This window comes from Medicago truncatula, chromosome 1, assembly GCF_003473485.1.
Source record: "Medicago truncatula cultivar Jemalong A17 chromosome 1, MtrunA17r5.0-ANR, whole genome shotgun sequence".
NCBI classification, from domain to species: Eukaryota; Viridiplantae; Streptophyta; class Magnoliopsida; order Fabales; family Fabaceae; genus Medicago; species Medicago truncatula.
The window spans coordinates 16567822-16584216 of record NC_053042.1 but is presented as its reverse complement, the minus strand read 5'-3'; the positions used below and the strand labels follow the sequence as shown (position 1 = coordinate 16584216).

The following is a 16395-nucleotide window of genomic DNA, read 5'->3' as shown; positions in this document are numbered from 1 at the left end:
GTTTGATTGTCATTGCTCGATATGGCGCATGCACAAGTTGATATACTATTTGACGAGTGTTTGGTTGGTACTTGTACGTTTTGTACTTGTGATATATTATTGTGTAATAGTTTATGAAAAATTTTATGGTTGACATTCCAACTAAAAAATTTACTTAATGGTAGAGTTATACAAACCCAAAATCTTGATGTCGGAGATCCTCAAATTAATGTACATATAGTTGAATATTAGGTTGCAACAGATACAAGGGGTATTAAATATATTGAGCATATCCTCAAGTGGAATCAATGTCAAATCTGAAATATCGTTTAATTTCCCTAAGTAGAATGGATGTCCTAGATTTTTAATTGGTCATGTCTATGTATTAAGTATATATTACTTAAAAAGTATAAATTAATTAGAGCCCGTTGCTGCTAGAAACTGCAAATTTTAAACAAAAATAGTGCTTGTGAAGGGTTGACATTGATGAATGTTTATGATTAATGAGGCATATACCCCATTGATGCTAAATTGATTCTTTTTAACTCATGAGGCATACCTGGCTTGGCTGGGATTGTTACGTATATATATAGCTGAGTTTAATTATCTGCTCACAGTGTGCATAAACCTAACTCCTTATACCACTTTACTTCTTTATCAACTTGGTTTCTTGCAAGGAGGTACGAACTCTATCTATCTCTCTTAGTGAGTTTGTAGACACCAAATGAGTATATTCATGTTGTACATTTTTTTTTTTTTGTAAGTCATAGTCGCATCATACAAAAGTAGAGATTAATGGCTCGAGATAACTAAGATATATTTAAAGAGTTTAGTGCTCGAGTTATGTGTGTATATAAATATGTGTATATATACATAGGCATTAGGCACTAATTTGGTATCATGTTATACTATTTTTGTCATGTCATATTGGTATTGAGTTGTACACTATTTGGTCATGCATATAATTAAATGTAAAAACAGTTACAAAGTAATTAACAAACAATCATTCGACCATTCACTAGCTTGGATATGCATGTCATATTTTCATGAATATTTCCCATGCATTCACCGTAGGGATGTCAATGGGTACCTAATAGGCAGGGAACTATAGTACCCTTCCCCATACCCGTGTTTGTAAAAAATGCTCGTACCTGAGCCCGTACTTTTGTGGGTAATAATTTTAGTGCCTTTCATACCCGAACTCATTATGCGCACTTTAATTATAAAAAGACAATAAAAAACATCACCATTGAAATAAAACTATGATCCAATTTTTTTTAAATCAACTCATAAAATAGCAGAAATCGTAGTATTTAGCCAAATAAAAAATATTCCTCGAAAATTAAAATAAAAACATACAAAATACATATAAAAAAGTGCATGCTAATATAAACATCAAATTGATTTAAATCATAAATTTGTAGCTCGTGAGCTTATGAAGGTAAGGATGAAACAATTACCGTATTAGTTTTTAGGTTTAGGTTTATGCTTATAAATAGCTAAATAAATTAAATACTTGTACATCAAAAATAAATAAAATATTTATTATATTATATAAATATGTATATGCGGGTTGTGGGGCTGGGTAGTATAGTGCTCATACACATCTAAATTTGCAGGTAATTACCTGGACCCAAGCCCATATCCATAAAAGCGGGGGTTTTACTCTACCCATTACGGATATTTTTTGCGGGTGTCCATTGGGTTTGGATCCAATTGTCATCCCTAATTCACCATAACACAATTCTTCTAGTCATTCCACTCTTTCTTGTTTTTTTTTTTACAAAAGTCAGGTCATACATACTACACTTTTGGTAATGCACTATAGATAAATTAGGCCTCGTTTGTTTCAGATTTTTTATAGTAAAAAAAATCACTTTTCTCGTTTTTAAGTGTTTGTTTAGGATTTTTAGAAAAATCATTTTATCAAAAAAAAATTATTTTGGCTCTAAAATAAAAAGCTATTAAGATTATCTTTTCTCAAAGTCTATTTTTTACAAACATAACTAGGTAGGTCATGAACTAGTTAAACATCATTTTTTTCAAAAAAAAATGATTTTTTTGATAGTAAACAAACATATAAACCTTTAGATTTTTTTTCAAAATCTCTAGATTTTTCTAACATAAAATCTATTTTCTTTAAAGCTAAAATAAGAAATAGTCTAATGTGCCTTTAAATTAATCTTTTATACTATATTTATTTAAATTAATTCCTCTCATTTCTCCATCAGTTTACCATAAATTAATTCCTCGATTAAGGTGTTAGCAATAGTTACCATATATACTTTGTCACAATCCCCTACAATATTCAACCTTTTCTAATTATTAAGGCTATCCCTCTTGAGTTTATGATGAAAATGGATTCACATTGGTCATTTGATAATGTAATATTTTTTTTTGGTTACATTTGATGTAATATCTAGGTAGGGCCAAAAAAAATTAATTAATTTAACAAATTGTTGGCTCCATATGTCTATGTATCTTAGTCTCTATCTAGCTTTCCATTATATGATCTATTTCCTTATATTTGGATGGAACCACCTAGTACCAATTTGCCCGAATGTTCCAAACCATTAATTATTGTCTCAGTATGTCTTCAAGTAGGCATGTAGATTCAACCTAAAATTAAGGAATTTATGGAAAATTAACTTAAAGTTTATATGAAGGGACAAATATGGTTGTTTGCTTCTATTTATTATTTAATGTGTATTGTGCTTAATTATGCAGGGAACTAGGTAACAAATTCAGTCATGTCTGGAGAATTAGGAGTTCTAAATGCACTAGATGTGGCAAAGACACAATTGTACCATTTCACTACAATTGTGATAGCTGGAATGGGTTTCTTCACTGATGCTTATGATCTTTTCTGCATTTCTCTTGTTACAAAGTTGTTAGGGAGAATATATTACACTGAACCAAATCCAACAAGACCAGGAACACTTCCACCAAGTGTTCAATCAGCTGTAACTGGTGTTGCACTTGTTGGAACACTAGCAGGCCAATTATTCTTTGGTTGGCTTGGGGACAAAATGGGAAGAAAAAAAGTATATGGTTTGACTCTTATTCTCATGGTTGTTTGTTCTGTTGCTTCAGGACTCTCTTTTGGCTCAAGTCCAAAGAGTGTTATGGCAACACTTTGTTTCTTTAGGTTTTGGCTTGGTTTTGGTATTGGTGGTGATTACCCTCTTTCAGCTACAATCATGTCTGAATATGCTAACAAAAAAACTAGAGGTGCATTTATTGCTGCTGTTTTTGCCATGCAAGGTTTTGGTATCTTAGGTGGTGGAATTGTTGCTTTGATTGTGGTTTCTATATTTGATCACAAATATAAGGTTCCTACCTTTGAAGAAAATCCAGCTGCATCATTGTTAGTGCCTCAATTTGATTATGTTTGGAGACTTATTCTTATGTTCGGTGCTCTTCCAGCTGCATTGACGTACTACTGGCGAATGAAAATGCCAGAAACAGCTCGTTACACGGCTCTTGTTGCTAAGAACGCGAAACAAGCTGCTGCGGATATGTCTAAGGTATTGCAAGTTGAACTTGAAGTTGAAGAAGAGAAGGTACAAAAAATGACTAGTGATAAAAGGAATAGTTATGGCTTGTTCAGCAAGCAATTCGCAAAACGACATGGTTGGGCTTTGTTTGGAACATGTAGTACTTGGTTTTTGTTGGATATTGCTTTCTATAGTCAGAATCTTTTCCAAAAGGACATTTTTAGCGCAATCGGATGGATCCCTCCGGCAAAAGAAATGAATGCAATTCATGAGGTTTACAAGATTGCAAGAGCACAAACACTTATTGCGTTGTGCAGTACTGTTCCGGGCTACTGGTTCACAGTCGCATTTATCGATCACATGGGTCGTTTCGCTATTCAAATGATGGGATTCTTCTTCATGACTGTTTTCATGTTTGCTCTTGCCATACCATATGATCATTGGAGCAAGGAAGAGAATAGAATTGGGTTTGTTGTAATGTACTCACTAACATTCTTCTTTGCTAATTTTGGTCCAAATGCTACAACATTTGTTGTACCGGCAGAGATTTTTCCGGCTAGGTTAAGGTCTACCTGTCATGGAATATCAGCTGCTGCAGGAAAGGCAGGAGCAATTGTTGGTGCATTTGGATTCTTGTATGCTGCACAAAGTAAAGATCCTACCAAGACCGATAAAGGGTACCCAACCGGTATTGGGATTAAGAACTCTCTTATCATGCTTGGTGTGATCAACTTTGTTGGGATGTTATGCACTTTACTTGTCCCGGAATCAAAGGGAAAATCATTGGAAGAGTTGAGTGGAGAGAATGAAGGAGAAAGTGTTGAGGACACTCGGCAAGAAGGATCGGGGGTTTAAACTGTGCTCACAGTCATGAATACAGTTCCAGGCGTTGCCGGTGGGACTGTGGGCATTGCAACGTGATTTAAGTTTATATTTTCTCCAGATATTAATAATGTCCGTGACATATTTAAAAACCTTGTTCCTTTTATTTTTCCATCCACATTTCGTCTCTTCCTGTTGCTGCCCCATGCGATCATCGTTGTGTGATGTGGCCTGCAATTGGAAACCATGAACAAGATATGCTAGGATAGTTTATGTTTGATTCAACAAAGGGATGTGTATTATATTGTTTGAAGATTTCAAAACTAGTTATTGGTTGTTTGTATTGTATTCACAATAATGATATAGTTCTTTGCTTCTTGGTGTAAGAACAAATCCTATGTAAAGTGTTTGCCTTTGGTTGTATCTAATCTACTCTTGTATAATTGATTTTAGCCTTTGTTTAAGATTGTGGTAACATGTCTTAAACACAAGTCTTAATTTTTTATGAATGTTATTCTAGTTTGATATCTTGGCCAATATTATATCATGATTCTGTAGCACCATCACAAAGGGAACCAAAAACAAAACCATAAATTAGTTATCTGGGCATTCAGATGATTATAAAGACTTTACCATCACCATTAATAAAATGTTAAGATGTAAAAATGGACTTGAGTTTGATATATGAGAAATATGCTAGGAACACTCTCTTTCTAGTTCTTAGAAAGGAAATGATGGTTGGCTTAACACAACCCCAAAAACCGGCTAGTGAGGTGAGGATTGCCTCCGCTTATAAACACATGTTCAAGCCATATTTCCTCCGATGTGGGACTCTGACTTTGACATTAGCACTCTCTAACACTCACTCTCCTATTGGGTGAAACCCATGTGGATCTCACCTCTATATGTGGGATTCATTTCCAATGTGGGGTACCACATGGATTTCACCCAATAAGAGAGTGTGTGTCAGAGAGTGTTAGAAAGAGCGTGTCCATAGCATTTCTCTTAATATATGGTTACTTATACGAAGAGGAGTGTGTAGACTTTAACATAGAAGAGGAGATGAAAGTCTAATTCAAACATCTCTTTAAGAAAGTGTAATTTACCTTATTATTATATTAGTATCTTAAGCTTTAGATTAGCTATTTCTCTAAGAAATATGCTCATGCATATTTTTTTGAACTATGTTCTTACCATGACAACTTTATATTAGTAGAAGAGGAGAGGAACATTGTTATGGTACATAAAATGAACAAGTGCTTGAACTCTGTCTCTTGGATGAAGATTCAGCGGTTGAGCACACTTCTTGATCAACGCATGACACTCCGGTATCGGTCCGCTTGCTAAGGTTACTCAAACTATCTTGTTCCCGATCCTCTTTATCCATACATTTTTGTTTCTTCCTATTAGGAGGATCATCAATCTTTGGATTCTGAAGTATTGGCACCTTTTGATCATTTGACGAAGAAGTAGCACCGCGTGGAGCCTTGTCCTTCAAGAAAACTTTTGGAATCGACAAATTTTCACTGTCGTCAACTACTTCATGTTTATTTTCTGAGGTAGAAGCTTTTGAAGCTGCCTCATCTTCCCACATCTTGAATATAGCTTGAGTCAATTGTTCTCTAGCCAAATCTATTTCAATGATTGGTTTTGGATAGTTTTGACCTAACTCTATACCTGATGCTTTTAGCACAGTAAGTGGTGCATTCCATGGATGATGGATCCACTCAGTTGGAATTCTTGCCAACTCTGGTAGCCATTGTCGAATGTATTCGCCTTCTGGATCGTATTTCGTCCCTTGAATCTGTTCACAAAAGTTAGACAAAATTACAGTTCATGCTATAATGTTTTAGAATTCTCTCTTTTTGAACATCAAAGTATAGACATATTTTAAAATCGTGCAATACAAGAAAACACGACTTACCTCTGGATCGTCTAACCGCTCAAGCTCGTGACCATCAGGTAAGCTCCCGGAGATATACTGCCAACCCAAGATATCACTTTCAAGGTCAGCATCTAATAGTGTATCCCAAAAATATTTCATTCCCCATTTCCATGGTATAAGCAACATTTTCACTGCAAAACTAGAAACTATAACTCGCATTTTGTTGTGTATCCATCCGGTCGCCCAAAGCTCCCTCATTCCTGCATCAACTAATGGATATCCAGTCCTACCTAGCCTCCAAGCCTTAAACTTTGAAGGATCGGTATTCCAAGGAAAAAATTTTAAGTTCCCTAGCAATGGCCTTTCGACGGTGAACGGAAAACTAAAACAAAGATAACGCGAGTACTCTCTAAATCCAATGGCCCTGAGAAAAAACGTTGCACTCTCTTCGCCTACAATATTTCCTTCGTTTTTCCATAATATCTGTTTTGTTCGCACCAACTGAAATACTTTCCTCACACTCAATTCTCCAAAATGAATATACGGAGATAGAAGTGAGGTCGAGTCAACACCAAGATTTAACCTATTTTTTGAGTAGTGAATTAGGTGGTTTTCGACAAATTCGGTTAATGCCTTGTCACTTTTGCTCCAACCTGGAGACCATGCTCTTGATAATAATGCATTGCTTGATGTTTCTAACTCATCTTCAAGACCTAGTTGTTCAATTGAATGTTTCTCAACTTTACCTGTCACCAAAACAACAAAAGAAACACATTCTCACTTGATTTGTAGACAGTATAGTATAATAACAGAATAACATCATCACATAGTAAATTGTACCTTGTGCTGGAATTAATTGACAAGGAGGAATGGTTGAATAAGTTTTCATTTGCATTTGCAAGCATCTACTCCAAAAAGGATCAAAGGTTGTAAATGCATGTCCACTTTCGTCATATATATCCCACGGTTCATGCAGCAAGTCTCCATTGTAGCTTTGCACAGAAATACCAAGTTCCACTAATTTTTCTTTGATGTTGTGATCACGAACAAGTGAAACTGGATCTGTTAAAAGAAGTGGAGATCATCAGGTATCTATCATTGTATTGATATGAAACAGATCAGTGAAGGATTTTTTGCATCAACGATGATGAACTATTAATAATATCAATGTTTTTCAGCCGCATATCAAATAACCAAATAGAAAGACTGTGAAACATTCAAATACCTGATTGAGTGTGATAAATTCATGGAATGATCAATTTGACACATAGCTAAAGATAGTGAGAGTTCCATAAATGCTTGGAATATATAAAACTCAAAAATTTGTGTCTCAAAACATAAACAAAAAGGTTCCCATATATCCTTGTATGTTATCTCCTAGATGATTTGTAAACAAGTATCCTGATATACTAAAACAATGGTTTTTATGACTCGTTTCAAATTTCCAATTATACTAGTTATGTTACATTTTTTCTGCAATTGTAATAAATACTATGATGAAAACATAAACTGATTCGCACTCCGGACCATAAATTTGTAAAACCATATCAATTGTTAACAAGTTTGATACTACTACCGATTTATTAATCCCCGTGGCAACAGGATGCATATAAAAAATTGTCAAAAACATGCAACAAAGAAAGTTAAATTCTATAAAAAGAAATTCAGCTTTTCAATGGTATCACTTACCATAAAGATGATTAAACACAACTTTTTTAGCTTGAACAGCATTTACACATTCCAAAAGTGCTTTAAGAGTACTATCAGTTTTGATCATCACAAGTCCAGCTCCAAGAGATTTCAGTGACTGATCCAAGTGATATAGAGACTGCTTCAGCCACCACCTCGACACTCTACCCGGATAAAACTGTCCTTCCTCTTTAGGACAACAAATAAAGACAGGAAAAACAGAACCATCCCTTGCAGCAGCAGCTAATGCAGGATTGTCCTCAATTCTTAGGTCCCTCCTAAACCAAACTATGGTCCTATTCATACCTATTTTCAGATTTTGAATGCCACAACCAAAACCTTCACTTCACCTTCATACACCTAACTATAAGTACAATCTCCTCAACCCACTTGGGTTAGCCTGGTGGTATTGACTTGGGACCTGGGAGTGTGTTCCTCCTCAAGGTTTCAGGTTCGATTCTCCCTGTCCGACAGTTCCTGGAACAGGAGGTCGAACAGGATTACCTCCAGAGGAGGGAACATGTGGCAAACCAAAAAAAAGGATGTAGGAGATATCTGATCACTGGATCTAAGATTCAGCAAACCACAAAGTAACTTCAAATGAGTGTCAAAACTCAAAATTGATTTAATTCTTAGACATGAGACCAAGATTATGCCTCTTTGTTTTGTAAAAAGTATGCAATCAAAATCTCTGTCATAGAAACCTTTCCCTACATGTCTCACTCAACAATAATAAAAACATGAAAAATTGAATATTTCCATTTTATAACAAAAAAAGAGAGACTAAGGATCATTAAAAAAACCAAATGACTAAATATCTACAAAACAATTGTGTCCACAAACAACTAAAGCTAGCTAGAACAAATCTAGTGATAACTAAAAGAGATCTTTAGAAACAAAAAAAAAAATATATGAATAACATAAAAGCTCTTGAATTCAAGTCAAAACCAACCTCAATTCTGAATTTCAAAGCAATATATAAGGAAGATATTAATTAATGTGTATAAACTAGATATTCACAAGGAACCTTAGTGTCTTAATAGAGTGAAATTGAAGTGATATGTGATTGATAGTGAACAATGAAACTATGGTTTTGTCTCTTTGTGTTAATAGGATCCAAGTGTGGATCAAGGATCACGTGGGGAACATGCAATGAATTAAAGAGGACAGTGGGGCTAATGGGCAGGTTCACAGTATATCATGCAATACATTAGAAATAATATCCTAAAAGTATATTCTTTAATGTTTTTTATATATTGAAATTTAAATTTGATAATGGGCTCAAGTATATTATATTATGTGGAGTCATTATCAATTTGGAAGTTTAAGTCGGCATAATCTCTTACAAGGAGTTATTTTCCTCAATACCATGGGCTAATTAAGTTGGTTTGGAAACATCATTTTCGATTACAATTCTAGGTGGAAAGTCTAGATAAGATAGAAGTGTATAGAAAGTAAAATATGTTATAAAATAAACTAAGGGACAACATCAAAAATATGAGAGTTTTTGTATTATTCTCTTCAATGTGTATATTTATATAGTCATATTTATATAAACAAGTAATCAAGTGAATGATCACATTCGGTCAAAGACCACTAACAATTTTTCACTAACTAGAGTTATAAGAATTTGGAAAATCAAGAATAGACATTCACCAACATTATTATTCATAACACTCCTCCTTGGATGTTCATCAAGGATATGCCTCATTAAAACTTTACTAAAAAAAAACCCGATGGAAATAAATTCTATTGAGAAAAAAAAATTACAACATCATTTTGTGTTATAATTTGCATCGTTAAAAACATTACCAGAAAAACTCAATGGGATAAAACCATGGTTAAGGGAAAAAGAGTGCAGAATACATTCGTGTCTCCCCGTCATAAAGACAAATATATATGAGACGAGGAAAGTCAAATAATCTTTTATGCTAGTTATCCAAAATCTTTACTTGACGATGACTATGTAGAAAGATATGGTATATCTCCATGCTCTTCTCCAAATTTGCACTTCTTGAGATATTGTCTTCGTATTGAGTTGTAGAAATAGTCTCCTTAATAAATTAGAAAACCACAAGTTTCTTGTATGTGTGAAATCATAATCCTTAATAAAGAGTGTTCTTCACTCTCTTGATGCAGTGTTAACATTTTCAAATGATCGGATGATATTGTTGTTTTATAAGATACAAATTGTATGCTTGACTTTGCTGACCAATTCAAATTGTTCATAATTTTCTTAAGGAAATGATCTTTACTCGCATCAAGTGACATCACAATCATTCTATTATATAATCATCTAAATTTGTTCAATCGACCTTTATATAACAAATTTTAGAATCTCTTCAAGAGTTATAATAATATTTTATACCATTATAATATAATCGATTATAACAAATTCATTTCCAAACCCTTAAAACATAATCGCCTCCGAAACAAAACAAATTGGTAGCAAACGACAACCAGAAAGCTTAACGGCGGCGCATGGATAGCAACGACGGCGGGTGACAAAGAAAAACCCAAACCCTTTGAAGATGCCGACGAAAGACGACACGGTGGTGGATGGTAAAGAGCGAATCCAAAAAGAAAGGAGGTGGTGACTTCACTTTCTCAAAGAACCCAAATGATAACAATGAAAAGGAAGAATAAATAGTGAAAGGCGGCTGTGAGGAGAGGTGAAAGGTGAAAAACGCAGTGGGGAAAAGGGGAGCTCTGAAAAGGAAAGGGAAAAAAGGTGGTGTGAAGGGCTAATTTCTAATATTTTATGTAGCCAAAATATCTCAACAAACTATATCTAATACTTTCAATACTATCCATTAAATCCTTTTTTTTCCCTTTTTTTTAGGAAAATAAGTTTCAATTAGTTACTATCTAATCTTTTAACACCATATTATTCAATTAGTTTTTTTCATTGACGAAAAAAAGGCTTCGGTTTGTTTATTTTAACTATAAATAAATGAGATTTTGTTAATCACCATAATCACATATTTTGAGCAGAAACCGAAACTCAAACCTTCTTTTGATCTAAGCTTTTTCTTTCTGCAGGTCTGACAAACACCTATACTATTATTTCTTCTAATTATGCTTATATATATATATATATAGTATAACATGGAACTAACACCAACGAGTGAGTTTATTAATTTTTTTTTTCTTTCAGGTCCTTGAATTATTGTTTCTAGCATCCATTACAAACACCTACGAGTTTCAGGTCTTGAACTAACACCTATGCTATTGTTTCTGTTTCAGGTCCTTGAACTAACACTTATACTTTTTTTTTTCTTTTCGATTCAACAGTATCGCTCTTCTCTCCATTCTTATTCATAATTCATAATTGAGTTTGTGGCATCCATTTCTATTTTATTTTATTATTATTATTTTTATTATTATTATTATTTCACCAGTTTCGTAGTTTAGCAATAGGTATTTTTGCTTATGTTGATCTTTTATGTTATTTTGTGCGTGAATCCAGTATAACGGACATTCATAATTGGTGCGTGTCATTATAGCAATAGGGATTGGCATCAATTTGTAATTGGTGCATGTCATTATAGCGAATACCGTGAACCCAATCAATCAATAGTATATATATAAAGTAAGGTTTTTTTGTGTCACGTGTCACTTCCATGTTTATTTACAATATTTTTATTATTTTTTCTATATTTTATTTGACATAAATATCTCAACAAACTTTTGATCTTATCCACTAAATATTTTATTTAATTTTATCTTTAATTTCTAATATTTTATGTAGCCAAAATATCTCAACAAACTATATATCATACTTTCAATACTATCTATTAATTTTTTTCTTCTCTTTTTTTTTTAGGAAAAGAAGTTTCAATTAGTTACTATCTAATCTTTTAACACCATATTATTCAATTAGTTTTTTTATTAAGGAAAAAAAGATTTTGGTTTGTTTTTTATTTAACTATAAATAAATGAGATTTTGTTAATCACCATAATCACATATTTTGAGCAGAAATCGAAACTCAAACCTTCTTTTAATCTAAGCTTTTTCTTTCTTCAGGTTTGACAAACACCTATACTATTATTTCTTCTAATTATGCTTAGATTTATATATATATATATAATATAAGATGGAACTAACACCTACGAGTGAGTTTACTGATTGTTTTTTTTCTTTTAAATCCTTGGACTATTGTTTCTGACATCCATTACAAACACCTACGAGTTTCAGGTCCTTGAACTAACACCTATATTATTGTTTTTTTCTTCTTTCCGATTCAACCGTACCGCTCTTCTCTCCATTCTTTTTCATAATTCATAATTCATAATTGAGTTTGTGGCATCCATTCCTATTTTGTTTTATTATTATTATTATTATTATTATTTCACGAGTTCCGTAGTTTAGCAATAGATATTTTTGCTTATGTTGATCTTTTATGTTGTTTTGTGCGTGAACCCAGTATAGCGGACATTCTTATGTGGTGCGTGTCATTATAGCAATAGGGATTGACATCCATTCGTAATATTGTTTTTATTGTTATAATTTGAAAGCAGAAAGCATGTATTTTTTTACTTTTAATCAAAATCAAAATTTTAATTAAAAAAAAAACATTGTTGATAATTTTCAAACGTTAAGACAGCATTCCCATTTTTTCTCTAGTTAATATAGTAAATATCCTTATTTATTAATTTTGTTAGGTCTGTAGCAATTTAACCTAATTTTTTCCCGATCATTTGCTTTATTAGGTTTGCAATTATTTAACCTAACAAATTTCATCTAAAAAAAATGCATCGCACCAATTTCATTCCTATCCTCTTGTCTTTTTTTTAAGGAAATATTTTCTACACTTATTTGATGTTGCATGTTTGTTCTAGAAACTATGAGCATATCAATGATCACATTTGATGTCTTCTATTTTACACCTTTTATTCCTATCATGTTTTTTTTTTGACAATATTTTCTACACTTATTTAATACGTTTACAAACAGAATATCCTAATTTCCATGCAAATTCGGCTACCGTAATTTCCATGTAAACTTGATTATATATACCAAGCCCTAAACATGTTTTTCTCAAAACAAAACAAAAAAACCCCTAAACCGTGGTAAATTTCACACACAACACAAAAATCTTATATTTTGATATTTAGAGTTTTGCAAATGAAAAGACGTGACCTTACAACTTATTTTTTTCACCGTTACCAATTATATATTGCATTTCATTATTCGTATGTCAATCCCTTTACAATAAACTCGAGCGGAGCACGGGTCAAAAATCTAGTATGATTTAAAATAACAATTTAAAAATTAGTTAAAATTTTATTAAAATAGAAACAAACCACAACAATAGGCGAAAAATTCATAACAATAAAAACACTATTATAACAAACATAAGATAATTTGTCATAAATATAATTTATTATAAGTGTAACAAACATAAGATAATATCTACTACGTTAGTGCCGTCAATTTTATATTATAACAAATTATATTTATATTTCTCAAAAACATTGTTATAACAAACATAAGATAATTTTTTAAGAAACAAATAAAACATAAATATGATCTTACACCAGTATAACAAACATAATATAGATATTATCTATTCGGGATGACACATAAATTTGTTTAAGGTTACAAACGCAAAGTGAAAAAGCATAGTAAAATATTTAGTGTCTTTTATCCGATTTTTGCACTTGGCATGTCTTCATCATCGTCTCGCAAAGACATGATTAGCACCCTTCCAGACTCAATTCTGTCTCACATAATCTCTTTTCTTCCAACCCGCTGCCGCCACAAGACTCCTCTCAAAACGATGGAACCCTTTGTACCCATTATGGCTCTTGGTTCTCACCCTCGACTTCGACATCCAAAGCTTTGACGACTTAAACACCTTTCGCCATGATGTATACCCGAACATGCTACCAATACAACGATTCATTAATGCAGCTATGCAACAAGGAATCGAAAACCAAACCTTCGAGAAGGTTTATGAATTGAAATTAGGTCATCGCATACTGAGTGTGAATCTGGTATGAACACTTTGCTGAGTATGAAGTACGGATACTGACACATGACACATTCACTTACATACCCAATACCGTAATAATTTGAAAAAATCACATAATTTAATGTAATTATATGTGTCATTGTCGTGTTGGTGTTGGACGCAACACGTGTCCGACACCAGGACACGCCTAATCCGAAGAGTGTATGTGTTTCATAGGTGTTGACTTTCTTATTGGTTAAATAGTTTGTCATTGTGTGTAAATGTTATAATAATGCTTTGTTTTTTTAATCAATGCAGACATGTCCTCATCTTCTCTACATAGTCCATACTTTTCACAACCTAACCCAAATAGAGGTTTTCTTCCATGGCTATAAGGGTAAAATTTGGAGAGGAAAATGGAGGTGGATGCTAGAAGTGCTTCAACAGAGGCCCAAGCTTGAACATCTTGCCATTCATCAGGTTATTCATTTAGTTTGCTTGGTTTATTGTTTTTTTACTGCAAATTATATTGAAAATTTGAAACGCACAGTCAGCACAAGAAGCGCAAACTAGCACAAAGATAATACAAAAAAGACACATCAAGCTATCCAACCTATTCTCTTTCAAAAGGACCCCCTCTAACAACTTATTTGTCGACTTCACAAAAAACTCTCCGTCTTTTGGAAGCCACCCCCATCGATCCTCCTATTCCGACCACCATCCTCCTCCACCAACTCCACTAAATTATTCAAAAGTGTTTCCTCCAAACAAATAGATTCTTTTGCCAAAAAAAAATCCCACCTCCACAACCTGAACCTCAAATGACTCACTTTAGCTTCTTTTTGAACCGATAGAGAAAACAAGCGCGGAAATATTTCGCAAAGAGACATTTCTCAACTAACCATCCTTCCAAGAACTTGTCGAGCTTTTGTGTCCCATAACATGAACAACTTTCCCTTTGAACCTCTTAAAAATCGTGGTTGGACCTAACATATAACCCCACAAAACCAGCTTTTTGTGTTTCCTCCAAACAAATAGATTTTTTTGCCAAAAAAAAACCCACCTCCACAACCTGAACCTCAAATGACTCACTTTGGCTTCTTGTTGAACCGATAGAGAAAACAAACACGGAAATATTTCGCAAAGAGACATTTCTCAACTAACCATCCTTTCCAAGAACTTGTCGAGCTTGTGTCCCATAACCTGAACAACTTTCCCTTTGAACCTCTTAAAAATTGTGGTTGGGCCTAACATATAACCCCACAAAACCGGATTGTGAGGTGAAGATTGCCCCCACTTATAAACACATTGTCAAGTCATCACCTATCCGATGTGGGACTCTTAACACACACCCTCACGACCAGCACTATGGGCTTGGCTCGTGGACATAAATGGTAGGTGGCCCGATAGCGGAAACCTGATAGCAGGTGGCCCATTGGATCTTGGAGAGGCTTTGATATCATCTTAAAAATTGTGGTTGAGTCTAACACAACCCCACAAAATCGGTTTATGAGGTGAGGTTTGTCCCCACTTAAAAACACATTGTCAGGCCATCACATATCCGATGTGAGACTCTTAATAGAACCAATCACTCCCTACGGACGCCTCTAACTAGACAATATCATTGAAGAATTGTGAAGGCAATGAACATTTCCAATCAACATTCGAAACCCCATTCCCATATTTTCCGACTAACACATCCTTCCAAAGGGACCTCCCATTTTGAATTAACCTCCATCTCCATTTAGTCAAATGACTTAATTTGATTTATATGTTGTATAGAATTCTAACTTCATTTAATTTGATTTGTGAACTCTACCTTTACACATTTCAATTATTATTGTTTTCTTTATCGAAATTTACTTGAACATAATTTTTTTACAGGAGATAGAAAACAATTTAATGGAAAATGTAGGAATATATGAAACCAATTGGGAAGACCCACAGATTGTTCCACATTGCCTTTCATCTCAGCTCAAAACTTGCTTGTTTAGAGATTTTAGAGGCAGAAAGAATGAGATTCAATTTGCAAAATATGTAATGCAAAACTCAAAAGCATTTTGTACCATGACAATTCATAGTGTATGTTCCATCGATTTAAATGGTAAGTACCAAATGTTACAGAAATTAGCTATGTGCGGAAGGGCCTGTAAACTCATATTTGATTGATGAGGTTAGGAAATATATTTCCTACATGACTAGATTTTTGATAGATTCTAAATTTATAATAGCAAGATTTGATGGTGTTTCAAATATATATATATATATATATATATATATATATATATATATATATATATATATATATATATATTGGCTTTTCATATTATTTTTTTTTGACAAAAACAAAGGATATTCATTCATTCATATTGATAGAATACATCAGAGACAATAATATGATCAATGTTGGTAAAAAACGTAAAGGGTGAATCTGCGAACAAACTCACAACACCTAAGTTAATAGCATTCCACGGCAAAATGCCTACAAATAATATGATAAAATCTAAATCAGCAGAATACCCATGCTTAACGTTGACGCCCAAATCATTGAATGAATTTGTGATTG

The 16395-nt window shown here is 33.3% G+C and overlaps 3 protein-coding genes across 3 annotated transcripts; 2 read left to right on the top strand and 1 right to left on the bottom strand.

Moving 5' to 3' along the window:
• The first annotated feature begins 606 nt into the window (after positions 1-606).
• Positions 607-4800, top strand: LOC11425178 (probable inorganic phosphate transporter 1-3). Its single transcript, XM_003589989.3, has 2 exons — positions 607-659; positions 2707-4800. Exon 2 carries the CDS (start codon positions 2730-2732, stop codon positions 4329-4331), a length of 1602 nt encoding a protein of 533 aa, XP_003590037.1. The 5' UTR covers positions 607-659; positions 2707-2729; the 3' UTR covers positions 4332-4800.
• Positions 4801-5292: 492 nt separating this feature from the next.
• On the bottom strand, positions 5293-9070 carry LOC11418875 (cryptochrome-1). Its single transcript, XM_003589988.4, has 4 exons — positions 7873-9070; positions 7024-7245; positions 6223-6929; positions 5293-6102 (listed from the first exon to the last, which is right to left on the bottom strand). Exons 1-4 carry the CDS (start codon positions 8174-8176, stop codon positions 5533-5535), a joined length of 1803 nt encoding a protein of 600 aa, XP_003590036.1. The 5' UTR covers positions 8177-9070; the 3' UTR covers positions 5293-5532.
• Positions 9071-14118: 5048 nt separating this feature from the next.
• LOC11423645 (putative FBD-associated F-box protein At5g56440) lies at positions 14119-16084 on the top strand. Its single transcript, XM_024771227.2, has 2 exons — positions 14119-14309; positions 15714-16084. Exons 1-2 carry the CDS (start codon positions 14142-14144, stop codon positions 15996-15998), a joined length of 453 nt encoding a protein of 150 aa, XP_024626995.1. The 5' UTR covers positions 14119-14141; the 3' UTR covers positions 15999-16084.
• The last annotated feature ends 311 nt before the right edge of the window (positions 16085-16395 follow it).

Excerpts from the sequence above, each read along its gene's own strand:
- LOC11423645 (XM_024771227.2), top strand. The coding sequence starts at position 14,142 with ATGCAGACATGTCCTCATCTTCTCTACATAGTCCATACTTTTCACAAC. Across the intron at positions 14,310-15,713 it reads AACATCTTGCCATTCATCAG|GAGATAGAAAACAATTTAAT; the intron begins GTTATTCATTTA and ends ATTTTTTTACAG.
- LOC11418875 (XM_003589988.4), bottom strand. The coding sequence starts at position 8,176 with ATGAATAGGACCATAGTTTGGTTTAGGAGGGACCTAAGAATTGAGGAC. Across the intron at positions 7,246-7,872 it reads TGTGTTTAATCATCTTTATG|ATCCAGTTTCACTTGTTCGT; the intron begins GTAAGTGATACC and ends TTCTTTTAACAG. Across the intron at positions 6,930-7,023 it reads TCAATTAATTCCAGCACAAG|GTAAAGTTGAGAAACATTCA; the intron begins GTACAATTTACT and ends TTTTGGTGACAG.
- LOC11425178 (XM_003589989.3), top strand. The coding sequence starts at position 2,730 with ATGTCTGGAGAATTAGGAGTTCTAAATGCACTAGATGTGGCAAAGACA.